Below are 27,431 nucleotides of genomic sequence, written 5' to 3' on the forward strand. Positions count from 1 at the left end.
TTCAAAATTAGTATTTCTAACAAGTTTCCAAGTGAAGCTACATTGCTTTAAAAGTCTAAAACTAGGAAAAGGAAACAAAAAAAAAGGATCACCAAGCATAACACTGGTTCTATCAGATAATACAATCTAGTCATAAGCTATGATGCTCTTATGAAAACAACCCCATAATGCACTTAGATATCCATACAAAGCAAAAGCAAAGGTCTACTTCTAGATAGCAAGACTAACGAGCTAAAATGTCTGGTATCTAGTTAACTTTATCCCTGAAGTTTAATGCCTTTCATTAGATATAACTTTAAAATAACAGGAAATTTAATGATATTTATTTTAAAATCCATTCACAAGACATTTTATTCAGCTTTTAGCACCCCATAAATATTCACACCAAATTTGTTTTTTGCTTTTCCACCAAGGATTAATAACAAATAGTTAAACATTTGATTATAAGAAAAGAAGAAAGTGGATTTATCTAAGACAGTGCTGTTCAATGGGAAAATAATGAGTCATATTTTCAAGCCTAAAATTGTTAATAAGTTGTTACATTCTTTTTTCATTATGTCATTTCAAACATATAATCCATATAAAAAACTATTAATGAGCTATATTTTTTTCATACTAACTCTTTGACATCTGATGTATATTTCACATTCATATCACATTTCAATTTGGGCTAGCCACATTGCAAATGCTTAATAGCCACAAATGGCTGGTGGCTACCACATTGAACAGTGCAAATCTAAGAAATCAAGTATGGTTCTATGGTCTCTCATCTTTAATTTGTCTTATCTTATTTTTCCTCTCTGACCATGGATTAAGCCACAAAGACTAATATGAATAATGTTTCACATTTAGGGTACATCAAAGCACTCAGGAAGATCTAATAATACAGGTTGACCATCCCAAAATCTGAAAATCCAAAATCCAAAGTGCTCCAAACTTCTGAACTTTTTGAGCACTGACATGACACTCAAAGGAAATGCTCACTGGAACATTTTGGATTTTTGGATTAGGAAGGCTCAACCAGTAAGCATCAGTAAAATGCAAATATTCCCAAACTCAAACCCTGAAACCCTTCTAGTCCCATGCACTTTAAGTAAGGGATATCCAATGTGTAGTGTATCTCAACTACAAGGTATCTGAGAACCAATATTGTATGGTAATACGGTGGTACTTCCTGCTCCATTAAGTAGTATGGAGATTTTCTTTTTTTTTTTTTCCTGAGACGGCGTCTCGCTCTGTTACCAGGTTGGAGTGCAGTGGCACTATCTCGGCTCACTGCAATCTCCACCACCTCCATGCTCAAGCGATTCTCCTGCCTCAGCCTCCTGAATAGCTGGAATTACAGGCATGTACCATCACACCCAGCTAATTTTTGTATTTTTGGTAGAGATGGCATTTCACCATGTTGGCTAGGTTGGTCTCAATCGCCTGACCTTGTGATCTGCCTGCCTCAGCCTCCCAAAGTGCTGGGATTACAGGCGTGAGCCACCATGCCCGGCTGGAAAATTTCTTTTTTTTTTTTTTTTTTTTTTTTTTTTGAGACGGAGTTTCGCTCTTGATACCCAGGCTGGAGTGCAATGGCGCAATCTCGGCTCACCGCAACCTCCGCCTCCTGGGTTCAGGCAATTCTCCTACCTCAGCCTCCTGAGTAGCTGGGATTACAGGCACGCGCCACCGTGCCCAGCTAATTTTTTGTATTAGTAGAGACAGGGTTTCACCATGTCGACCAGGATGGTCTCGATCTCTTGACCTCGTGATCCACCCGCCTCGGCCTCCCAAAGTGCTGGGATTACAGGCTTGAGCCACCGCGCCCGGCCTGGAAAATTTCTTAAGGGACTAGTCTCATTGGAGACTGCTATACTAAGTACTTGCTACTACTATAAGTACTTACGAATTATGTTGGACTGTACTGGAAAGGAAAAACATGTAGATAAACCATATTTCACTCTGCTAAACTACATTTCTACCAACCACTTCTATGCAACCAGTCTCACCAAGCCAGAAAGTAGAGAACAATCATTTGAGCTCCCATTTATAATTCTTCACCACAAGTTTTACCATGCTCCTTCAAAAGACTCTTTCATTTGTAATTTAACTCTATTCTACTTCAATAAATATACATTGTTAACCTAATTATAATCTGGAAAGATCTACCTGAGAACTTTCAAACTCTAAAGATCTTTTTTTCTGAATCACAAATACTATTCTTTTCTTTCTCCTACACCTACTACATCGACCCTTTGTCCATAGCATGACTTCTATCATCCTTCTTTTTTTGTCATGCATCTCTATTCTGTTTTTGTTTTCCTCCCAGCCCAAGCAATGATGTCAAACAGTCTCATATCTCCTTTAAAAAAAAAAAAAAAAAAAAACTGATTTTTAAATAAATAAATTTAAATGTTTAAATTTAAATAAATTACTACTTTATTTCTGAATTAAACAGTTTTCTGGATCTTCCTGCATGTGTTCATGTATATTCTTGTCACCATATACAGTAATCCCCCCCTTATCATCAAGGAATACAATCCAAGACCCTCAGTGGATGCCTGAAAGCACAGACAGCCTATACATACTATGTGTTTTCTTCTACATACATACCTATTGGATAATAAAATTTAATTTACAAATTAGTCACAGTGAGAGATAAATAATAAGTAGTAACAAAATAGAATAATTATAAAATATACTACTATCATTACTCTTGTGCTCTGAGGTCATTAAATAAAATAAGGGTTATGCGAACACAAGCACTGAGATAGTGCAACAGTCGATCTAATAACCAAGACAGCAACTAAGTGACTAAAGGGCAGGTAGTGTGGATACATGGATATACTGGATAAAAGGATGATTCACATCCAGGATGGAATAGAGCAGAATGACACAAGATTTCATCACACTACTCAGAAAAAAGCATAATTTAAAACCTGTATGCTGTTTTTCTGTAATTTCCCATTCAATATTTTTGGACCACAGTTGACCACAGGTAATAGAAACCAAGGAAAGCAAAAACGCAGTTAAGGGAGGACTACTGCATACAGTACATTAAAATCCTCACAGTTCTATTCTCAGGTATCGTATTTTTTTCCCTTGCATTCTCCCTGTGGAAAATGTCATACTCTTATGGCAATGTGGGAAACTGGGCCTTAGAGAAGGTAGCAGGCCCAAGATCTCACAGCTACAAATAAGCACCAGAACAGAGATTTAAGATTAAATGGTTTTGCCTCCAGATCCCACAGTCTTAACCACTAATTCTCAAATCCACCCTACCCCCTAGAATGCCAGCAGGGAATTCAAGGCCCTCCATGGTCAGACGGTCCCAATATATTACCACTGCCTAACCTTTACCATATGCCTCCTTGTCCCACTTCCAGTGACTCTCTTCTCCAGCACTACTGCCAGTCTCTGAATAAATACCATTCTTTCTTTCTTTCTTGTCATTGTTCACATTTTGTCCTATACTTGTAATATTCTTAACCTCTAACACTTAAAAAAATTTTTGCCTATTGAACACATCTTTTAAGGCCCACTTCCTATGCTACCATTTTAATAAATATTTTCCAAATCCCCCAAAAGACAAGTACTATGTCCCTCATCCTTTCCCAGGGCATTTTGTTATAGAATTTAACACTTTTTCTTTTTCTTATAGAACATAATAACATTATCATACAGAACTTACCATATTTCTATGCTTCTTAAGGAACCATATTTTGCCCACCCTTTAATCCTGAGTAATCCTATTTCATTTAAAACATAGAGCACTGTAAAGAAGCTAATATTATCTCCCTGTTTTAAAAGATGATAAAACTGTGACTTGGGGGAGTTAAATAGTTTACCTCATATGATATTATAGAACTGGTGAATAGAAGGACTATGGCCTGGTGCAGTGGCTCACGCCTGTAATCCCAACACTTTGGGAGGCTGACGCAGGCAGATCATGAGGTCAGAAGATCGAGACCATCTCTACTAAAAATACAAAAATTAGTTGGGCATAGTGGCGCATGTCTGTAATCCCAGCTACTTGGGAGGCTGAGGCAGGACAATTGCTCGAAGCAGGGAGTCTGAGGTTGTGGTGAGCCAAGATCACGCCACTGCACTCCAGCCTGGCGACAGAGCAAGACTCCGTCTCAAAAAAAAAAGAAAAGAACCAGTGAGTAGAAGGACTGGAACTCAAAGACTAGATATGACTTCAAAGATTATAATCTGTTATCACATACCAAAGAATACCATCATAAAGGAACACAGGTGAACACAGGCAGGCAGGGAAATCTCTCCTATAAACAGCATGTCTAAAGAGTCAGCAAAGTCTTCTAAAAGAAGAAATGTCTGAATTGGTTTTTGAATGATGAGCAGAACATCACTAGATACAAAAGGGAAGGCAGAGAGAAATGCACAGACATTCTAGGAAGAGGAAATGTGATATTTAAAAATATAGAAACATGAAACAGCATGATATACTTATAAATTCATTTGGTATTGCTTAGCATAAAGTAACAGAAGAAAGACAAGAGACAAGTCTGAAAAGATAGATCATAAATCCTTGACTGCCAAAATAAGATGCTTAAATTTTATCCTACTTACAAATAGAAGTAAGTGAAGATTTTTAAGTAGGGGAAAGTCATGGTATTTGTGCATCGGAAAGATTATGCTGGGCTGGTTACCGAAGGCACAAAGATAACTAAGATATTCCCTGTCTTCTGCAGAAGTTACAACCTAATGGAGAAGAATGTTGCAAAAATAGGTCACATAAATATATTACAGAAAATGCTGCAACAGAAGTATAGAGAATATTTTCTTAAAGTACAGAAAAGAAGCACTCAGCTTGCTTGGAGATACCTCAAAGCAGGTAAAGATGAGCCAAAGGCGGCATAAGGAAGATAACGGAAGAAGCTTTGAGCAGAGATACAAATAATGAAGATTAGAAAGGCTGTTAACTTCTCAGAAAGCTATGAATAGAGAACTGCTAAAGCATAGAATAAGTGGTAAGTTACGTGAGGAGCAGCAGAAGACAAGGTCCTAGTCATGGAAAGCATTAGTGCCATGTCTAGGAGCTTGAATTTTATTGGCTGTATATAAGGGATAAAAGAGAGAAAAGTCAAAGATGGGTTCCCAGGTTTCTGATGAGGAAGACTGAATGGCTTTTAGCTTTCAGAGAGACCAAGAACTTTATTTTTGGTGTGTTACTTCTGACATGACATATAACTTAACAGCCTCCCTGATAATACCTGAAATGCTTGATAATGACCTGAAAATATTTGATAATGACCTGAATATGAGCTAGATCTCCAGAAAAACCTAACTGTTTTACTTTCTTAGGACTGCCCTAACAAAGTACCACAAACCAGGTGGCTTTAAACAACAGATTTTTTTCTCTCTCAAAGTTCTGGAGTTTAGAAGGCTGACATCAAGGCGTCAGCAGGGCCTTGCTCTCTATGACACTCTAAGAAAGAATCCTTTCTTGCCTCTTGCTGTCTTCTGGTGGCTCCTGACAATCCTTGTCTTGTAGATGATGCATCACTCCAATCTCTGCTTCCACCTTCACTTCACCCCCTTCTTCATATCTTTATATGTCCTCTCTCTTCTATAAGGACACCAGTCATTGGATTTAGAGCCCACCCAATCCATCATGATCTTATCTCATACCATAACTAATTATATCTTCAAGACCCTATTTCCAAATATGGTCACACTCTGAGTACCAGGTAGACAAAGATTTATGGAGGATACTATTCAACCCACCAGACCTACTGCTACAAAACCCCCAGAAATGCTAGATAAAGCACAACAAACTTCTTTTTAAATTCACAGATTAGCATGCATATGTACACATACAGAAGTGCACACATACGGAAAGAGATAAAATCACTAAAATGTTGAAAATAGAGACTAGAAGCACAAAGTGGTAAGCTTATAACAGAAATGACGCCTGTCCTCTTGCTTCTTCATTTACTTGTTTCTGTGACCTAGAGAACTGAGTTTGGAAGAAGCCTCCAGTAACAGAAAATAAGATACTGGGGCAACACAAAGGTGAAGTTGGAACTGAAAGCAAAATCCCAAGCCCCCTTTGGGCAACTGCTCTGCTCTAGAGGAGCCTCAGGCACCCAAATGTTCTGAATGTTCCCTTACAGTACCATTCTCAGACCCTTTGGTCTCAGGACTCCTCAGTACTCCTAAAAATTACTAAGGACCCCCAATTATTGAGCTTTTGTTTATGTGAGTTATATCTATCAATATTTGCTATAATAAAAATTAGGGCCAGGTGCAGTGGCTCACATCTGTAATCCCAACACTTTGGGAGGCTGAGGCAGAAGGATCACTTGAGGCCAAAAGTTCAAGACCTCCTTGGGCAACATAGCAAGACACTATCTCTACAAAAAAATGTTTTAAAAATTCACCAAGCATGGCGGCACACACTTATAGTTCTAGCTACTCAGGAGGCTGAAGCAGGAGGATCACTTGAACCCAGGAGTTCAAGGCTGCAGTGAGCTATGATCACACTAGTGTACTCCAGCCTCTGTAGCAAAGCAAGACACTGTATCTTTAAAAAAAAAAAAAAAAAATTAGAACAGTTTTTAAATAACAATAAGCCCATTATGTTAATAAAAGTAACATATTTTAATTTCAAAACCTGTATTTCCCCACTCCAAAATAGTAAGAAGAATACAATTGTTTTAAATTTTTGCAAATCTCTTTAATTTCTGGCTTATAATTGGGGCGGGGCGGGGGGGGCATGAAGAAACTATCTTTAAAATAAATGCAATTTTGGTACCATCTAACAAAGCTTAAATGAAAGACCCAAAAGAATGAAACCATTTCCAAGGACTTTATCTGCATCACACATCAAAGTTCAGCAATATTTACAGGAATATAAAACACCTAGCACCCAACAAGATAAAACTCACAATGCCTGCCATCCATTCCAAACTCATCAGACATGCAAAGAAACAGAAAAAAACAACTCATAATAAAGACAAAAAGCATTCAATGAACACTGAAATCAGAAATAATGCAGATAATGGTTTGATCTCACATACAGAGTCTTTTAAAAAGTTGAACTCAAACAGAATAGAATGGTAGTTACTAGGGTCTGGGGATAGGATACAGGGAGAGGAATGGGGAGATGTTGATCAAAAAGTACAAACTTTCAGTTATAAAATGAGTAAGTTCTGGGATCTAATATATAGTACAGTGTAATTAATAATGCTTTATCATATACTTGAAATTTGCTGAGAGTAGAAATCAGAACACTCCACCATGAACAAAAAAGGTCCAAAAGGGAAGTGTCAGAACAGACTGAATATTTATTCAGTTGAAAGAAAAGGACTGCAACCACAGAGTAAAGTCCTCAGTGGAATACAAAATTCAACAACCAGGTTGCTCAAGATGCCAAAGAACCCACTGACCCTTACCCATTGGCATTCAGGCACAGCTCAAGCCAGCCAGTGTCACTACTAATCCCATTTGACAGTATTAGATCTAGTTCCTATTACCTGAACCCATTACAGGGCATCAGTCACATTGAGGGTGCTTACTGAATCTGGTGACCCTTCTACACAGTTAAGGAAGTCAAAGTCTTAGAAAAGTATACATGTTAGAAATTTTAAAAGTAAATAAATCAATAATCATTTGCATCTAATTTCTACATGCTAATCTGTATTTTGTATACTATACATTCTTCTACTACTACCTCTAACCAAAAGCAAAAACCAAAGCAATTAATTTAAAAAAAAAAAAAAAACTGGCTGGGCATGGTGGCTCACGCCTGTAATCCCAGCACTTTGGGAAGCCGAGGCAGGTGGATCACCTGAGGTCAGGAGTCTGAGACCAGCCCCGCCAACATGGTAAAACCCTATCTCTACTAAAAAATTTTTAAAAATTAGCCAGGTGTGGTAGCACATGCCTGTAATCCCAGCTACCTGGGAGGCTCAGGCAGGAGAATCACTTGAACCCAGGAGGCGGAGGTTGCAGTGAGCCGAGATTGCGCCACTGCACGCCACCCAGGAGGACAAGAGCAAAACTCTCAAAAAAAAAAAAAAAATTAGTTTACCCTGTATCCCCTAAATACACAATTAAATAATTAAATTCTTACTATAATGGCAAAAAGTCAAATATTCAAACCTAAAGTCTCAACTGACTAATTTACTTGTCTCAGTTCTTCTAAGCATTAATTTCAGAAAAATAAAAGGTTTTCCATCTGTAGGACATGGATCTGTATGTAGGAAAACATCCCTCTCACTTCTAAGTGTTTTTCATTCTGATGGCACCAATATCACATAGGAAGACATTTGTGAGACCCCACATTACTGCTTCTTTATGAAAGGTACCCAGATGCCCAAGCTGCACTTTATATTGGATTCATGATTCAGTTAAGTGACCAGGAAATGTATCAATGCTGACCAGACATAAATACCTGCATGGCATTGAGAGAATGTCAAGTATGAATTGGTGACCAAAAAAGGTGAAGAATAAGAACTCTTGTTATAACATATAAACCTTTAGTGTAAGTGTGGCTGAAAACATAGGCTTTGATATAAAAAATATTAGGTATTATAAATATTGGACACAGAAACTGCCCAAGTCCATACCCCTAATTAGTAAATGATCTTTTCCTTACTAAGTATTCAATTCAAATCACCTGTGTACACTTTTTCTTAGTCTGCTTTTTGGTGCAGTACAGAATTTAAATATGCTAGTCTGGAGATTTGAGATAAAAACCACCACAAAAACCACTTTGTTACAACTAGATTAATTGCTCTGAATTCTACACTGATCTTTTGGTTTGGAATGAACTAAATTTGTAGCGTAATTTTGCATAGGGTCCATATTTTGCAAACCACAAAAAACATATTCAGGAAAACCCTTTAAAGGCCAGCAGGACACACAGTCATCACCCTAACACCACTCCTAGCAGGAGGAATAAAACCTTGTTTATTCACATCAGTGGAGCTGGAGGAACAGCATTCACCCAGCTTTCCAAGTTTGTCTGTGGCAAACAGGTCATGCCAACTTCAATAAAAACAGAAGGCTTTTGTCTACAAGGTTTTCTCTACCAATGGAAGTGAACAGAAAATGGCTACCCTACTGTTTTGGCCTCTCACTTCTAATCAAAAACAATTAATTCTCTCAACCTACCTTAACTTTCATTTGTCTTAAATCAATAAATAGATCTATCTAAAGGCACGTTAGTTGTAATAATTAGTTGCATGGAAATATGGCTTGTTTCCTCTTTCCTCTCTTGGCTGTGCCAACAATGACACTTTCCCTTTCTAACTCTGTGATCCCACCTTTTCAGAGTCCTCCATCCTCTGTCATTTCCCCCTCCTCACATCTCACTGCATGGAGCCCCCTCTGGAGAAATTAATCTAATTCTAAGGCTTTAGCCACCACCTCCACAGTTTCCAGATCTTTATTCCTGGCCCCAGCTAGTTCTAAAAACCAAAAAGTCTAATAATTTTTATTTAAACCACATCTTCCATTGATTAGTTTAGAATGAGACATTTTTAAGAACTTTTTAATATATGTTAAATCTGACTGGTATCTATTATATTTTCTGCATTTTTCCTGTATTCTGCAGTATTTCATAAATTTTTTAAGAGTTAAATAATTTAATTTAAACTCCCAGCTTTCAAGCTGAGGAAAAATCAAGGCCTAAACTAATTAAGTGACTTGCTCAAGTCCACTATAAATTATATATCCTATGATTACATTTCCCATTGTTCCCACCTAGATGGGAGGCTGAAGGCTAGGTGAAGGGCACTTAGCCATGGGACTGATAGAATTACAGACCACACGTAAGTAAACCTTTTAGAGTACTATTTCAACAAACTGCATTGAGCTCTGTTTGATGCACCATACTTGACAAAAGGATGAAAAGCTCAGATATCAAAATAGTCAAATTAGAAATGAGCCACTCCATAGCAAACAGTTTTTCAAAAAAAAAAAAAAAAACTATACATTTCACAGATTTATATTCTGAAAAATTAATGTTGATATCTTCACTCACTTTCCCTTGAAAATTCATAGCAGAAAAAGAAGACACAGCATTGGCTATACAAAGTATACTGCAATAAGTGCTTTTCAGGTATGCAGCCTCAAGAAAAATGTGACTACTCCTGGCCTCTGCAAACCTAATAAAGCATGGCAGTCAGTCAACCTACTTTGACCCCTTTAAGCCAACATATACGTAACACTTCTTCATTTTGGTATCAGAACTAACATCAACAAAGCCTTATAACTCTATGTGAAAACTTCACAGAAAGGGAGAATTCCTTGTATCTTTCTCTATGTGAAAACCCTCCTGGGCTCAAGTGATCCTCCTGTCTTGGCCTTCCAAAGTGCTGGAATTAACAGGCACGAGTCACCGTGCCAAGCCATTGCAGAGGTCTTTATGCTTTCTTAAAATTTCTCTCTTCACACACCTTGAGCTTCATTTTCATTTTGCCACTGTTGAAATATATATTCTACTCATTTCATTTCTATGCTCTTCTTGACAGGGAAGACAGAAACAATCTAGATGCAGAATTCCACCTGCTCTATTATTTAGCAACATTATACTAACAAGGAGAAGCAAAAGACAAGCTGTTCCTTTTGTGATCTTTCTCTGAAATGTTTCACCTTTACTGAATAAGCCTCAATTGATTTTGAAGTTTTGGCTTTAATGGCACTATTACTGTAAGGTCTATGCCATACTATCATATTGATATTAGATTATTTTTTTCCTATTTGTTACATTAATACCTTTTTTTGTCTCCTGCGTTTTCTTGGATCTCATTCTTTACTTCTGAATATAATTTCTTTCTTTCTAACATATATCTTTTAACAGTTCTTTCCATAGGGATCCTGAGTAGTAAACTCTCATTTCTATTAATCTGAAAGAAAAAGTCTTTCTTCAGTCTTTACTGAAGAACGGTGATAGTTCAGCTTGGTACAGAATTCTGAGTTGCCAATGTTTTTCACTAAACTTTGAAGATTTTACATTACTATATTCTCACTACTGTTGTTGCAAGTGAAAAGTCTGAAGTTGGCCTAATTGTTAATTGTTTGTAGGTAATTTTTTTTTCTCCCTAGCAGGTTGTCATCTTTTTTAGAGACAGGGTCTCGCTCTATTGTCCAGGCTGTAGTGCAGTGGCATAATCATAGCTCACTACTGCCTTGAACCCCTTAGGCTCAAGGGATACTCTCACCTCAGAATTCTGAGTAGCCAGGACTACAGGTTCACACCACCATGCCTGGTTAGTTTTTTTTTGTTGTTGTTTGGGCTTTTTTCTGTCTTTTTGTTTTTTTGTAGAGACGGGGGTCTCATTATGTTGCCCAGACTGGTCTCAAACTCCTGGTCTCAACTGATCCTCCTACCTCGACCACCCAAAGTACAGGGATTACAGGCATGAGCCATCATGCCCAGTCTACCTGGCAGTTTTTAAGATCAGTTTATCTATGGTTCCATTATGCTCTATGTAGGTATAGATACTTTCCTGCTCAAGAATAATTTGTTTCTGAATTGAAGGATTCATTCCTACCATCAAAATCAGAAAAATTCTCAGCAATCCTTTTAATATTGCCTCCCATTTTCTTTATCCTCTCCTTTTGAAACTTGTGTAGATGTAAGTTGGGCCCAATCTCCAAAGAGTTCTTTTTAATGAGTCCTGTCCTATCTTCCTGTCTTTCTTATTGTTTTCTGGGTAATATCTCAACAGATCTATGTTCCAATTCACTTACTGTTCCTGCAACACTCTATAATCTGCAATTAAACTAATATACTGAGTTTTCCATTTTAGTTACTATATGTTTCATGTCTAAATCCTGTTTTGATCTTTCATAACCCAGTTGGTTTTATTTACAGTGCCTTGTTTTTTTCTCACGCATTTCTTTATGCATTATGCATTTCATTATAATAATAGCAGCTAATATTTACTGAGTGTTACTATATAGATACATTAACATTTAATTCTCACAACATTGAGGTAAGGCTATTATTCTTCTCACAGATGAGAAACTGAGGCAAAAAAGTATACACTCATACAGTAAGTGGCAGATCCAAATTTCAAATTCACTATACTAAACAGCTAGTGCTAGCTGGGCGCAGTGCCTCACACCTATAATCTCAACATTATGGGAAGCTAAGTGGGGAGCATCGCTTGAGCCCAGGAGCTGAAGAACAGCATGGGCAACATAAGGAGATTTTGTCTCTATAAAAATTAAAAATTAATAAAAATTAAACACCTTGTGCTACCTAGCTGTTTACTTGCTACACTGCATCAGCTTTTGCTCTCAATAGTTCTGAAACAATACCCCAACAAGATATATCTGACCATCCATTCTGGAGAGTGCTCCCATGCGTCCTAGTCCATCCTTTAATCATTTAATTTATAGTCTCATTCTATTATCCAACGTTCCTAAGGGTTGAATCACTCTATTTGTTCTTACTCCCATTATTTCATTCTAAGCAATGCTTTTATCTGTGGGAATCTACGTGTACTAGGTTGAAAGAATGTCCCTTCAAAATAGTTATGTCTATTCACACTCAAACCTGTATGCTGAGAGACCTTTTCACTAAATCAAAGCCCAGGAGAATAAGTCAGTCTCTCATATTGGCACCAATACTGGTAGGAGGAATTTTTTTTCTCAACCAACCTTTCCCAGAAGAGTACTAGATTTATGCAGAGGGCTTGGCTTCAAATCTCTATTAGGACCAAGGTCTATCTGCTATCCACATGTTATCACTGATCCATGTAAAGTTCTACTCTTGTTTTACTGGTTTTCCATTTATGTCCAATACCCATCCCTCCTTCAATATGCAGCTATTCTAACACCTTTTAATATGTTCCTGAATATGTATCTTAAAACACAGTGGGTGATTTTTATATTCATACATGTTTTCAATTTATATTAATGCTATATACCTCATCCTGTTTTTTTACTTTTAAAAAACGGGATGGATGCTGTTTTTTAAACAATATACTACTTGTAATGAGTACTATAAAGTGAGGCAAAATCGTACCACTGCACTCCAGCCTAGGCAACAAGAGTAAAACTCTGTTTCGAAAAAAGAAACATGTATAGTACTTTTATCTAACCATGGTCCAATGTATACATGGTTCTGTATCACTGTTTTTGACTTTTATACAGTATTCCATGGTACATATCCACGATAATGTATTTATCCAAACCCCTAGTAATAAACACTTTATGCTGCTTTTAATTCCTTGTTCCCACAAATAATACTGTGGTGAACATCCTTACACATGTCCTTCTCTGGACCAGTGGGAACGTTTTCTGGGAAATATACCAAGGAATGGGATTACTGAAAGCACCTACGTCATTTGTGTTACTGTTTGCCCAAATCCTCACAAGCTTATCTTATTTTCTAATTTTTATCAATTTGATGAACAAAATATAGTATTTCATCATCTTTGAAATTTGCATTTCTTTATTTACTAGTGAGATAGAGGATATCATAGCATAGTTGTTAACCACTTAGGTTTCCTTATCTGTTAATTGTCTATTCAAATCCTTCTCTCTCCCTATAGTCTGTTTCTTACTGATTTTCAAACTTCTCATTTCTATTCTACATCTGAATCCTTACTATTTTAAGAGGCCCTGAAAAAACTCTTCTCCCAATCTCATTTGTTAACGTTGCCAATGGTTTTCTTTCTTGAACAGAAATGCTTCAAGTTTGATGGAGTCATTTAAGTTATCTTATCCAATATATTCCTACCCAGCATTTTCATTGATTAGCTTTGTAGTTTAACATTGAGGTTTTTAATCAATCTAGAGTTCACTGTTTCATCTAGCATGTAGTAGGTGGCCAACTTTATTCTCCCTTTGATATCTCAATTTTCTCATACTTGCTTAATTTCCACTAGTTTATGATTGACTCTCCCTCCACATAAATGTTTCTGATTTCACACTCCCTATTCTTTTCACTATCTGCTCCTTCCTGTGCTAGTACTGCACTGTTCTGAGGTGTATTATTTGGTTTCATTTAGTTTATGACTCTATATTTTCATGTCTCATAGGGCAGGGTTCTCCTATCTTCTCTTTTTCTTTACTCTAATGTTAGAATAGCTTTATTCATCCATATAAATTGTTAAAAATTTAACAGTGGTAAAATATACAGGTATAAAATTTGCTATCTTAACCATTTTAAGTGTACACTTCCATAGTGTTGAGTATATTCACACTGCTGTACAACCAATCTCCAGAACTCATTTCATCTTGCAAAACTAAAATTCTATACCCATTGAACTTCCCATTCTCTCCTTCCCAGTCCCTAGTAACCACCTTTCTACTTTCTGTCTCCATGAATTTGACTCTAGGTATGACAAATGAAGTCATATTAGTATTTATCTTTTTGTAACTCATCCTTACAAAATTTAAAGTAAAATGAGTTCCTAAAAAATACTGCTTGTTTTTTTTTGTTTTGTTTTGTTTTTTCAGATGGAGTATCACTCTTGTCGCCCAGGCTGGAGTGCAGTGGCACAATCTTGGCTCACTGCAACCTCCGCCTCCCAGGTACAACTGATTCTCCTACCTCAGCCTCCCGAGTAGCTGGGATTACAGGCATGTGCCACCATGCCCAGTCAATTTTATTTTTAGTAGAGATGGGGTTTCACTATGTTGGACAGGCTGGTCTCAAGCTCCTGACCTCAGATGATCCACCCACCTTGACCCCCCTAAAGTGCTGGGATTACAAATGTGAGTCACTGTACCTGGCCTACTGCTTGGTGTTTTCGTTGGAAATGCAAAAGAATATATGCATTAACTTCAGGAAGACTCATACCCCTGCAGTATTAAATTATACCATCTATTGATATGGAGTAGCTTTTAATGTATTTGATTTTCCCCATATCCTTTGGTAGAATATTAGGCCTTCTTGTTTTTTCTTGGGGAGGGGAAACAACTTGAGGATGAAATGACTATTTTCAAATATTTGATAGAAAATATCAAATATTTTCTCCTGGAAAGCCATCTGGGCCTTAGGATTTGGTAGGGAAAGGGGTTGAGGATGATTACCATTTCAATTTCTATAATGACTGTTGTTCATGCTTTCTCTTACTCTTGAACTTATTGTCATTTTATATTTTTCCATAAATTTATTTCTGCTTGTTTTTCAAGCTTATTAGAATTGTTTAGAGTTGTGATACATATATATATATATATATATATATATATATATATATATATACATATTTTTTTTTTTTTTTTTGAGATGGAGTCTTGTTCTGTCTCCAGGCTGGAGTGTAGCAGTGTAATCTCAGCTCACTGCAGCCTCTGTCTCCCAGGTTCCAGCGATTCTCCTGCCTCAACCTCCCAAGTAGCTGGGATAACAGGCACACACCACCACACCTGGCTAATTTTTGTATTTTTGGTAGAGATGGGGTTTCACCATGTTGGCCAGGCTGGTCTCTAACTCCTGACCTCAGGTGATCAGTCTGCCTTGGCCTCCCAAAGTGCTAGGTTACAGGGGTGAGCCACCATGCCCAGCTGTCTTATATTATTTTTAAACTTTGTAGTACTACTAGTTACTTTTCCTTTATCATCTGTAAGAGCTGTTCCTGTCCTATTAACCTTTTTCAAATAACTACCTCTTGGTGTTGTTTTATTCTCTACTTTGTTAATTTCTCACTTTATATTTATTACTCTTTAATTTATTGTTTTGGATTAACTGTTACTTTTTTCATTTGAACACCTAGATTACTTGCTTTTCTTACTTTCTGATAAATACGTTAAAAACTAGACATTTCCCTCTAAATACTGCTTTAGTTATAACCCACAGATTTTCTACTTATGTTCCACAAATTTTTATATAGAGAGCTTTCACTGCCACTCATTTCTAAAATGTTTGTATTTCTCTAACCCACAGGTCATTTCAGTAGTATGTTTCAGATTGTAGACTTTGGTTTTATGTTGCTATTCTTTACTCCTGATTTCTAATTTTAATGCATTAGAAGTCAGAGAACATAGTCCATGTGATTTTGATTCTTGGGAATTTTGAAGTTTCCTTTATGATCCAGTACATGGCTGACTTTTATTACTGTTCAGTAAGTTCTCGAAAATATTGCTTATTCTCTGTTAGTACAAAATTCTATATACACATCTATGAGCTTGAGCTTGTTAATGTTATTAAAACTTTCTATTGATATTTGTTTACTTCATCAAATTCTGACAGGAGCACATCCAAATGACCAACTACAATTGTTGATTTATCTATTTCACCTCATTGCTGATATATATATATATATATCTGACAAATATATATGATATATATTTGACATATATGCATATCTGATATATATATTTGACATATATACATATCAGATACGTATGTACGTATGCATGCATGTGTTTTTCTTTTTTTAGACAGAATCTCACTCTGTCGCCCAGGGGCATGATCTTAGCTCACTGCAACCTCCGCCTTCTGGGTTCAAGCAATTCTGCCTCAGCCTCCGGAGTAGCTGAAACTACAGGTGTATGCCACCACACTCAGCTAGTTTTCCTACTTTCAGTAGAGATGTAGTTTCACCATGTTGGCCAGGCTGATCTCAAATTCCTGACCTCAGGTGATCTACCTACCTCGGCCTCCCAAAGTGCTGGGATTACTAGCATGAGCCACCATGCACAGCCTGCTTTATATATTTAAATGCCATGTTGTTAAACGCATAAATGGACACGATTATATTTTCTTGACCTACTGTTTCTTTTATCAGTATATAACATTGCTCCGTGTGCCTTAAAAGATAATTTAATATTAAAGTAAATCATATTTGAGGAGGCATATTTTCCTGACATAATTTTTATTTTTAAATATTTTTCTATCTCTGTATTTTTAACTTTGCTGTTACTTTTTTTTTTTTTTGAGACCAAGTCTCGCTTTGTTGCCCAGGCTGGACCGCAGTGGGGCAAACTTCGCTCACTGCAACCTCTGCCTGCTGGGTTCTTGCAATTCTCCTGTCTCAGCCTCCCGAGTAGCTGGGACTAGAGGTGTAAACCGCCACGCCCGGCTAATTTTTTGTAGTTTAGGAGAGACAGGGTTTCACCATGTTGCCCAGGCTGGTCTTGAACTCCTGAGCTCAGGCAATCTGCCTGCCTCGGTCTCCCAAAGTGCTGGGATTACAGACATGAGCCAAAGCACCTGGCCTGCTGTTACTTTTTATCTCCGTTTAACTCATGTTGACAGTATATTTCTATATCTTTTTAGTCCAATTAAGATTTACATTTTTATTTTAATCCAAGTACTTATTTGTATTTATTGACTTTCCCATTATTTGTACTTATTTCAGCCTTCTTTTTTCATGATGTCCACAAACCATCACATTTCTTTCTCTCCCCTCCCCATCCTTTTCTATTTTCCACTGGGTAAATTGAGTTTTACTCTGATGGTTTGAAACTTATACATTCCATTTTGATTCTTCTAGTGTATTAAGAGTCATACTTACGCGTATATTTTCTTGTCAATTTCTTAAGCTTATCATTATCTACATCTTCCTGCAAACAGGACATTACTCCATCACCACTGTAAGCAGTGCCAACTCACCATCTGGAGCTGGGGGAGTGGTTGTGGCAGGAAGGAAGCCTCCCAGATCAGAAAGCCTCTGGTATAATCATCTGTACCACTGCTACAACAAATGCTCTGCCCCAAGTATAGAGGGGAAGCTGAAAGAGGAAGGAGCACTCCAAAGCCAGTCTACCTTCACAAGCAGACTTGAATATCATGCCAATGTCACCCTGCAGCACCCCACCCAACCCCTACCCCATAACTCATACAATCCACCTAGAGAGAAACACATTCACTTGAAAAAGATTCTAAGCCCTATCTCTCTTCATAGTACCCAGTCCTCTTTTATTCTGAGCAGCTGTTTCACAGAGATATAGATAGATACAGATATATTAATAGATACAGATGGAGATATAGATCATCAGACTTTCTGTTTTATTTGCCATTGTATCCCCAGTGCTTGGAAGAGTTCTCAGCAGGTACTCACAAAACCCTGTTGAATGAATGAAGAAATCAATCAATACATCTTTCTCTTCTTTCAAAATCTCTTGTCACAAAAGATGCATATCTCTTTCTGAGCCTATATAATTCCATCAATCTAAATCCTTTTCTCCTCTCTACCAACATGAATTGTTTCTTCTTCTCCCCATCTTTCTTCGTGGTTAGTCCCCAACCTACCAATCAAACAAGAGTCATGGTCATCTATGCATATCATAATTAGCAAAGTCAGAAAAGATGAATTCCAGTCCCAAAACTAATGCCAAGTAGTTGTATAGGACTTTAGTATGTCATTTATACTCTCTCTGCACAGAAAGGAATTGCAGCATTATGATCAAGAACTTAAGTTTGGGGGTTTGAACTGATAGGGCGCTAGGTCATCTAAACCTCAATCTCTCTAAGCTGTAGCTGCCCATCTGTAAAAATGTTATAGCTATTCTTATTTCTGAGAAGGTACTCTAAGAATTAACTGGGAAAATGAAGTATACAAACCCTCCACAGGTACACAGAAAGCACTCAGTTTAGATACTATCATACATATTCTTTAAATTACAGAAAGACTAGATGATCTCTAAAAATGCCCTCTAGTTCTAAGAATGTATTACTAATTCTAAGTATGCTGAAGAAGTCAGAACCTAGCTTAAAGTGGCACTGCGCTGGGCCTGCAAGCAGAAGGTGCACATCACAGAACAGCATCCTCTCTCTACTGCCTAAACATCCTAGAGCAAGGGCAGTTCCTCACCTTATGCTAGATGCTGATCTCCTGAGCACCTCTGAAAAAAGAACCACTTCCTCTTACTAAGATATAGATTATATTGCTTACCTATAACAAACAGAAGTCTAAAACAAAATTTCCTGGAGAAGTAAGGAAAAAAAAACTAAACTACTTTGAGGCAGTGAGGTCTACATTATTTTGGTTTATTGATAAAATCAGCTCTGCTCTGCACATTGAGAATTCATCCTGAAAATATATTTAATGGTAGATCCCTGGTATGGCATCACGATTTTGGAACAAGAAGAGAATTCTAATTCCTGAGAATATTGTAACTGATATCAAAAGTCCCAGGGTTACTAGCAAGAGCAACTTCAAGTGCCAATCAAAACTGGTATGCTAATAAGCAGTTCATAAAATTCTGAATTATAAAAGCAAAACAACAATACCTATCTTGTCAAACCCATGCCACTACTATGAAGAGCAAATAAAACAATGAAGATCAAATCAAATCAAAGTGTTATAAACTGAAAGGTGTTTTAAAATTTTAACACACTGAATTTAAATTTCCCTCCATGGCTGGGCACAGTGGCTCTTGCCTATTAATTCCTGTGCTTTGGGGGCTGAGGCGGGAAGACTGCTTGAAGCCAGGAGTTCAAGAATATCCTGAGCAACACAGTGAATCCCCTCTCTACAAAAAATAAAAATTAAAAAATAAACCAGGAGTGGTAGCCTGAATCTATAGTCCTAGCTACTCAAGATGCTGAGGTGGGAGGATCACTTGAGCCCAAAAGTTCAAGGTTACAATGAGCTATGATCATGGCACTGCATTACAACCTGGATGACAAAGTGAGATCTTGTTGCAAAAAAAACCCATAAAATTAATATAATAAAAGTCCCTCCATATTCAGATGAGAACATAATTAAACACCTAGCCATAAAAACCTTAGGAAGTTGTTATTATCATTATCCTCATTTTATAGATGAGGAAATGGAAAATTAAAAAAGTAAAGTAACTCTTGGGCCGGGCACGGTGGTAGTTCACGCCTGTAATCCCAGCACTTTGGGAGGCCAAGGTGAGTGGATCACCATCTGGAGCTGGGGCAGTGGTTGTGGCAGGAAGGAAGCCTCCCAGATCAGAAAACCTCTGGTATAATCATCTGTGCCACTCCTACAACAAATGCTCTGCCCCAGGTATAGAGAGGAAGCTGAAAGAGGAAGGAGCACTCCAAAGCCAGGAGATCGAGACCATCCTGGCTAACACGGTAAAACCCCATCTATACTAAAAATACAAAAAATTAGCCAGGCGTGGTGGCATATACCTGTAATCCCAGCTACTCAGGAGGCTGAGGCAGGAGAATCGCTTGAACCCCGGGGACTGAGGTTGCAGTGAGCCAAAATTGTGCCAGTGCACTCCAGCCTGGGCGACAGAGCAAGACTCCGTCTCAGGGGAAAAAAAGGAAGTAAAGTAATGCTTGGCCGAGCGCAGTGACTAATGCCTGTAATCCCAGCACTTTGGGAGGCCAAGGTGGGTGGATCACCTGAGGTCGGGAGTTTGAGACCAGCCTGACCAACACGGAGACATCCCGTCTCTACTAAAAATACAAAATTAGCCAGGCGTGGTAGGGCATGCCAGTAATCCCAGCTACTCGGGAGGCTGAGACAGAATTCCTTGAACAAAGGAGGCGGAGGTTGCGGTGAGCCAAGACCACACCACTGCGCTCCAGCCTGGGAAACAAGAGCAAAACTCTGTATCAACAACAAAAAAAGTAAAGTAACTCCTCTAAGGTCACACAACCAATAATGGTGGAGGGTTGGGTTTCAAGACTACGTCTGACTCCAAAGATCATGCTTTTAACCACTATGTTACTAAATCCAGACTACCACTGTGATAATCACCAGATCAAAAGAGATTATTACAAAACAGGAACGATTCATATATATTGTACCTTGTACAACACCAAGGGACCTCAGTCCATGTAGCCCAAACAGAAAAAAAAAATTAGATCTTTTCACATATAATTGTTTTACTTAAAGAATTTTTAAAATTTTTTAAACCCCAGGTTAGGCACAGTGGCTCACACCTGTAATCCCAGCATTTTGGGAGGCAGAGGCAGGAGGACTGCTTGAGCTCAGGAGTTCTAGAACAACCTGGACAACATAGTGAGACCCTGTCTCCGCAAAAAAAATTTAAACATTAACCAAGTGTGATGGTGCATGCCTATAGTTTTGACTACTTGGGAGGTTGAGGCAGGAGGAGTGTTTGATCCCAAGAGTTCAAGGCTACAATGAGCTATTAATATAATCGTGCCACTGCACTCCAGCTTAAGTGACAGAGTAAGATTCTATCTCTAAAAAAAGAAATAAATGAAAAACTCCATGATCCATGTTCTTTTTTCACATTTACTTAATTTAGTGATCTGAGTATTAAAACCAAGTCTAGGATAGTTACAGAAAAGAGGATGAAATCAGCTAAGAGCAAATTATAGAAATACATGAAAACTTTCAAAGAGCTGGCACAAACTGCCTTTTACTAGGCTCTAACATTGGAAAGTTGCTTTGGAAAAGGGGACTCTTGTCAAGTGTCATCAGAGTAATTTTTTAAGTAATGCTAATAAACAGACATATTACATTCTTAAAATCATTCCAAATTCAAAAGGAAGTTAGCTTTCATTCTTTTCTCTTTTATGATCATATGGTTCTATTTGAGCAGTGGCCCTAGTAACTTACAGAAATAATCATGAGACTCAGCTACTCTTGTAATGGCTAAAAACAAATATAAAAACCATTCAAGAATGACAACAAATACAATCTATTCTGTATGGTACAAGAAACCAATCACAAGCCCATCTGGGTGAGACCTGGCTAATAAGAACATTATTTGAGAGAGGTACAAAGAGAAGGATAGATTGCTAAGGGGGAAAAGTCATTTATTAGACTGTGACAAGCTTTTAAATGTTTGCATTATCATTAACCAACTGCTTGGTTCTCTGGTTTGCACACCTGCCACCTCCAACCAAAGCTATTACAGTAGCAAATTTGGAAGTAGGGCTGACCTCTAGAACACTGGCACCCTCTTCTGACCCTTTTGCAGTATTACATGTACTCAAGCTTTTACATTTTAAAATAAAGTGTAATTGGATTGTTTGTAACTCAAAGGACACACGTTTGGGGGATGGATACCCCCATTCTCCATAATTTATTTATTTCACATTGAATGCCTGTATTAAATATCTCACATGTCCCATAAATATACCTACTATGTACCTACAAAAAATTTTAAAAATTAATAAAGCTATAAATGAGTAACTTTGCAGGTAACATTTTCTAGATAATTTTATATTTGTAATTTCTGAATAAACCTAAGTTTAACTTAATAAAAATATGAAAAAGCAGATCTTCTAAACAAAACTGTGGCAATGAAAGAGAAAACTGTTCTCCTAACATCTCAACAGCATATCTATTAGTTGATTTTATTACAAGAATTATAAAATGATGGCAAAGACGAATGTCCAAAGACTTACTATGTGCCAAACACTAGCAGTGAAGAAATGAGTTTAATTCTAACAACAAACTTATGAGTTAAGCACTACTATTCTCTTCATCTTACAAATGTGAAAAGTGAGGCGTAATGAAGTTCAATACATTCCCAGGATCATGCGACTTGTAGGAAATGGTAAAGATGAAGTCCAAACTCTAACATGACTCCAGAGTCAGAGTCTTAGCCACTACTGCATCTCATGATTTTATATCCAAAATATCTGTGAGATAGAATGGAGCTGATATCATAACAAAATGAAACATAACTAAAATAAACTGTAAGTTATAAGAAAAATTACAAATATGTCATCTAAAATATCCCATTTTTATCAAAGCCCCAAATTGTACAGATAAAAATATTACATGAAACAGTTTAGGTTCCTTCTTCATTCTTCCTTACTTAAAGATTCTTGTCTTCTAAGACTATGATGTTTTTATTCTTTCTTTTCCTCCTCATTCCTTTTTTCCATCAAATTATGCTCTTATCTATTATGTTTCTTTAAAGAAAAAAAGCTAATTTACATCATATGCTTTATGTTTCTTTTATAAAGCAAAACTACTTATCTATTCTTAAATTACCTATTTCACTGTGACCTTTAAAAAAACGTCATATTAAGACAGTAAATCCACATAGCATCATCAACTCTTTCTCTCTGATCATTGAAAATAAGATAGATAAGAATCCATCTGGGATTATTTAGCTATACGCTAAATATCTACCTAAATATGCCTATCCGAAGATGGTCAACGCCTATCTGAAGTCATAGCCAACAGTCTAGATAATCTTCTAAGATTTCTAAAACCACTAACTTTATTTTCAAACAGGATATAAAGACACATTGTCTAATAATCTGTGGTTTAAAATTAGACTATCTAGAACTTTAATATATTCCAGTTTCCTATACACAGTTATTCATAGTATCACAACTTAAGAACACTTATATATACTCCAAACACAGCATAACCAAGCTCATTGTCATTCGTGAAGCTTCTAAATCAATGATTTCTCTTTTACAATTATCTTTTCATTTTTAATACTGTTAGTTTATAGTTTGAAGTACAGACTTGGTGAAAGTTTAAAGAATTAAAAACAAACAAACTGCACCCATTTTAACTTGTTAGATCTAACAAAAACTGAAACAAGATGGTTACATTTTAGTACAATAACTTATCATGCTGCTAAAGAATAAATCATAAGATTACTCATATTTCCCAATTCTAAATATAACAAAAATAGAACAGGTAATGCTTATGAAAAGGTGCCAAGAAATCAACTCCCCACAAATCCCAGAATTCTTTTTACCTCAGTCTGCAGGATGGCAGCCCTCTGCTCTTTAGCAGTCAAGGACTCCTTCAGCACTTCAATGTGCTGTTTACTATCTGAGAACTGGTTTGTGAGTGTTTCTAGCTTTGTCTGCAGGGCAAGTAATTCTGTGTCCTTTCTGGACAGCTCCTGTTTCACCTGGCCAATCTAGAAAAGAAGTAAAACACTTTAAGGAAAAAAGAAGTAAAATAAGCAGCTCTTATGTGGATCTTTGACAAGGGTGAGTCACAAAATATGAAACTAAATGCAGCACAAATGATATGATAGAACATATTCACCTTTTTGCATCCACCTAATCTTAGACCCCTCCCCACCAAAAAAACTAAGCTTATTCAACAAATAGGGAAATGTCCAGTTTTCATTTATTATGTCTTCTAAATATTCTTTGAAACCCCTTAGAAAGAGAATGAAGGGAAAGAAAATTCCAATTCAATTAGATGACAATGAGATGGCAGTAAGCAAAAGAACACCACTGTACTGATAAAATGGTTTTCATTTTTTCAGGTGAGACCTCTTCAGAACACTTCAGATGGATCAAATGCAGGATGAGTGTAGATATAATAGAAAAGGGAAAAAAGAAACCTCCTAGTACTACTATTTAAATTCAAAATCTGCTGCAGTGCTTATTTTTCATTAAGTTATATTTTTCATTCTCAAAAGTCTGCATAAAATTCTTATCTTAAAAAGCTACTTTTAACGTTATACATATGTGCTTTTGTAAAATCCTAGAATTTGATGTTATGTATATTAATTTCTCTCTTAACATTTAAAGTATTTTCTTTCAAACATCTTCTTTACATTCCTACTATTTGCAAGAATTTTTAAAATAGTTTTTTACCCTAAGTATAAGCCAAGTAAACAGAAATTAAATCTGCTTTTACATTATGTCTACAACCTAGCAAGGAACTAAAAAATACATTAATTAGTAGAAGCATAAAATTGACAAGAAGTCAGAAATTTCGGTGTCACTAATGAAAAAAAAAAGTTACCTTTTTATTTTTAAAAATTTGAATGTATATAAAGTATTATAACTGTAATAATCTTAGGTATAAGGGATAAAGCTTTTAAGAACAATTTCCCATGAAGAAATAAATTTTACATTAATTAAAATTAGACTTTTGAGGAGCACCAAAAATAAATTTCCAATTTAGCCTTCTCTTTCAAAAAAGATAACTATTTTTCTCATATGCATGAAATCTTTGCTTAGAGATATAGTTATTTATTTATTCAACAAATGTTTCTGTACGCTTATTGTATACAAAGTATCTGAGGATACTAAAAACATAAGTGGAAGATAATTGTAAATGGTGGCTATATTCATCCAGCAAAATAGGTATGTACCCAGGAGTTACCACACACTGTAACAATGTGAAGTCTTTTATGATATCCCTTTACCAATAAAAACCACCTATTACTATTATTCCATTCCCTAACACACTGATTATAACACAAATGCATTTGTTGGATGAATGAATATTTGGGGGATGTTCAAAGTGTTACCATTTTCTCACAGCTAAGGAATTATGACTTAAAGTTTATTCAAATTCCCAGCTACCTCCAATCATGTGGTCAAAAATAAATATAAAAATCTGTTTAATCATAATCTGTATTATTAAGTAAGCTTCAAATAATAGGCTATATTGACCTTAAATACTAAGAAAGGAAAGAAAATATTTTAAATGAAAAGCAGAGTTTAGGCCGGGCACGGTGGCCCACACCTGTAATCCCAGCACTTTGGGAGGCCAAGGTGGGTGGACCATGAGGTCAGGAGATCGGGGACATCCAGGCCAACATGGTGAAACCCCATCTCTACTTAAAATACAAAAATTAGCTGGGCGTGGTGGCGCGTGCCTGTAATCCCAGCTACTCTAGAGGCTGAGGCAGGAGAATCGCTTGAACTAGGGAGTCAGAGATTGCCGTTAGCCGAGATCACACCACAGAGCAAGACTCCATGTCAAAAAAAAAAAAAAAAAAAGGCAGAGTTTAGAAGCACGAATTTTCCTTAAAGACTGAGAAGGGAAGAGATTATAAATAGGAAGCAAATACAATACAAAGCTTAGGAGCACAAGGATTTGCAGACAATCACACATCAGAACTAAGCTAGCTATGTGTCTCTGAATAATTCCCTTCCTATTCAGTTTCCTAATCAGTAATAAGGAGAAATTAGATCAATGCCACTGTACTGTTTATGGATTCAATAAAATAAAGTGTGAAACGTACTTAGCCTGTTGTCTGACACTAAAAGTAGCTATTTAAAAAAGGAAGTTATTGATCAACCTCCCCTCTAGATACTATATGGTTTCCATAAACCAAATTAGACCCTTTCTATCAAAATATTTCACTCTTCAAATTCAAATAAACTCTAAGTGATAGGCCTAGAACAACTGAATCTATTCTGGTACCTAGGAAGAAAAGAAGACCACCATTCATATAAATCAACAATAAGGGGTTGAGAAAAAACAAGCTTTGAAATGCCATCCATAGAGTGACAAAAGCAACAATAAAGTACCAGGTATAATAAGGCTTCCAGAACATGTGAAGGCTCACTGCACACAAAGTGACATGTGGGTCAAACTGGTGAACAGAAGTCAGTTAAAGAGCAGAGCAGGCTGGTTAGTGCTAGTAATGGGCAAAGCTGCCAACCATAGAGAATGAAAGTGTAAGCCACCCAGAAGCCATAGAGCTAGCAGGGTCCCACTGTGGGATCACTGCATACAGAGAGGTAAATCTTACGGCAAAGACCTCAGCCTGAAGACCAGCCGCTCTCTTTTTCAGCTCCTCCCCTTGAGCCTCTTTCGAACTTAGTTCCTCCTTCAGTTGTTCTACCTGTCACGACATTATTATTTTTATTCACTTAGGAATCAATTTAGGTCTTCTTATTATCTGCTTTTGAGCCAGAATGGTAACTGGAAATAACAGTAACTTATATAATACAATCAAATCTGTTCCCCTCATTCCCTCCCTCTTTAGAGAGCCATAGGTAGTTTCTCTACGTTCACACGTTTATTTTCCCCCACAGTGGACTGTAATGTGCTAATCAACAAATGAAAAACATAAACACAGAGATTATACTGCACTATGTTTTATTCTCAAATTAGGGTGAAAAATCCAAACTAACAGAAAGTTGGGTATGTGAGGCCAGGCACAGCAGCTCACACCTGTAATCCCAGTACTTTGGGAGGTCAAGGCGGGAGAATCATTTGGAGTTCGAGACCTGCCTTGCCATCATAATAAAACCCATCTCTACTCTACTAAAAACTACAAAAATTAGCTGGGCATGGTAGCAGACACCTGTAATCCCAGCTACTCGGGAGGCTGAAGCAGGAGAATTGCTTGAACCCTGGAGATGGAAGCTGCAGTGAGCCGAGATCATACCACTGCACTCCAGCCTGGGTAACAAAGCAAAACTCCATCTCAAAAAAAAACAGAATAAAAGAAAGTAAGTTGGATATATGAGTTTTTATGTTCTAAAACTGAAATGAAATTAGTAGAAATGATTAATAATAGAGTCTCAAGGTAGTAGAGGAATATTCTGTAGACTTATATGCCAGGTATGGGTATCATGGCAAGAAGCCAGAAACTGGAAGTTATGATTATCATTCCTTCACATTACTGGGATGTTTCCATTTTCATTTCTAAGAACTTGGAGAATACAACTGGGAAATAAAGGGGGAAAACACTTATTTTCTAGCTAAAACTTTATAATTGCATTCATGATGTTTAATTAAACTACAACAAAACTGGTAAATTGTAACAGTGATATACTAAATCCTCCAACTTGCCTAAATAGTTTAGAGAATCAAACTAAATGACTTTGGATGCAAGGAAGGAATTTTGTGACTGATTTTACCAACACAGACTGATAG

The 27,431-nt window shown here is 36.9% G+C and overlaps 1 protein-coding gene across 11 annotated transcripts in view; it reads right to left on the bottom strand.

Moving 5' to 3' along the window:
* ERC1 (ELKS/RAB6-interacting/CAST family member 1) overlaps positions 1-27,431 on the bottom strand; it is a 556,187-nt gene that overhangs the window by 419,169 nt on the left and 109,587 nt on the right. For 6 of the 11 annotated variants that reach the window (XR_010343042.1, XM_064377601.1, XM_064377596.1 and 3 more), the window contains exons 6-7: positions 26,299-26,391; positions 23,545-23,712 (exon numbers count right to left, since the gene is read on the bottom strand). Coding sequence is in view for 10 of the 11 variants with exons in the window: in XM_064377601.1 (XP_064233671.1) it covers positions 23,545-23,712; positions 26,299-26,391 (261 nt within the window). In the remaining variant the exon portion in view is untranslated. The remainder of the gene's footprint in view (positions 1-23,544; positions 23,713-26,298; positions 26,392-27,431) is intronic. The other 5 variants (XM_064377600.1, XM_064377606.1, XM_064377604.1 and 2 more) reach the window with 2 other exon arrangements.

The sequence above is a fragment of the Aotus nancymaae genome, unplaced genomic scaffold (genome assembly GCF_030222135.1).
Source record: "Aotus nancymaae isolate 86718 unplaced genomic scaffold, 86718_ANA_hifiasm-v0.15.2.pri h1tg000016l, whole genome shotgun sequence".
Taxonomy (NCBI): domain Eukaryota; kingdom Metazoa; phylum Chordata; class Mammalia; order Primates; family Aotidae; genus Aotus; species Aotus nancymaae.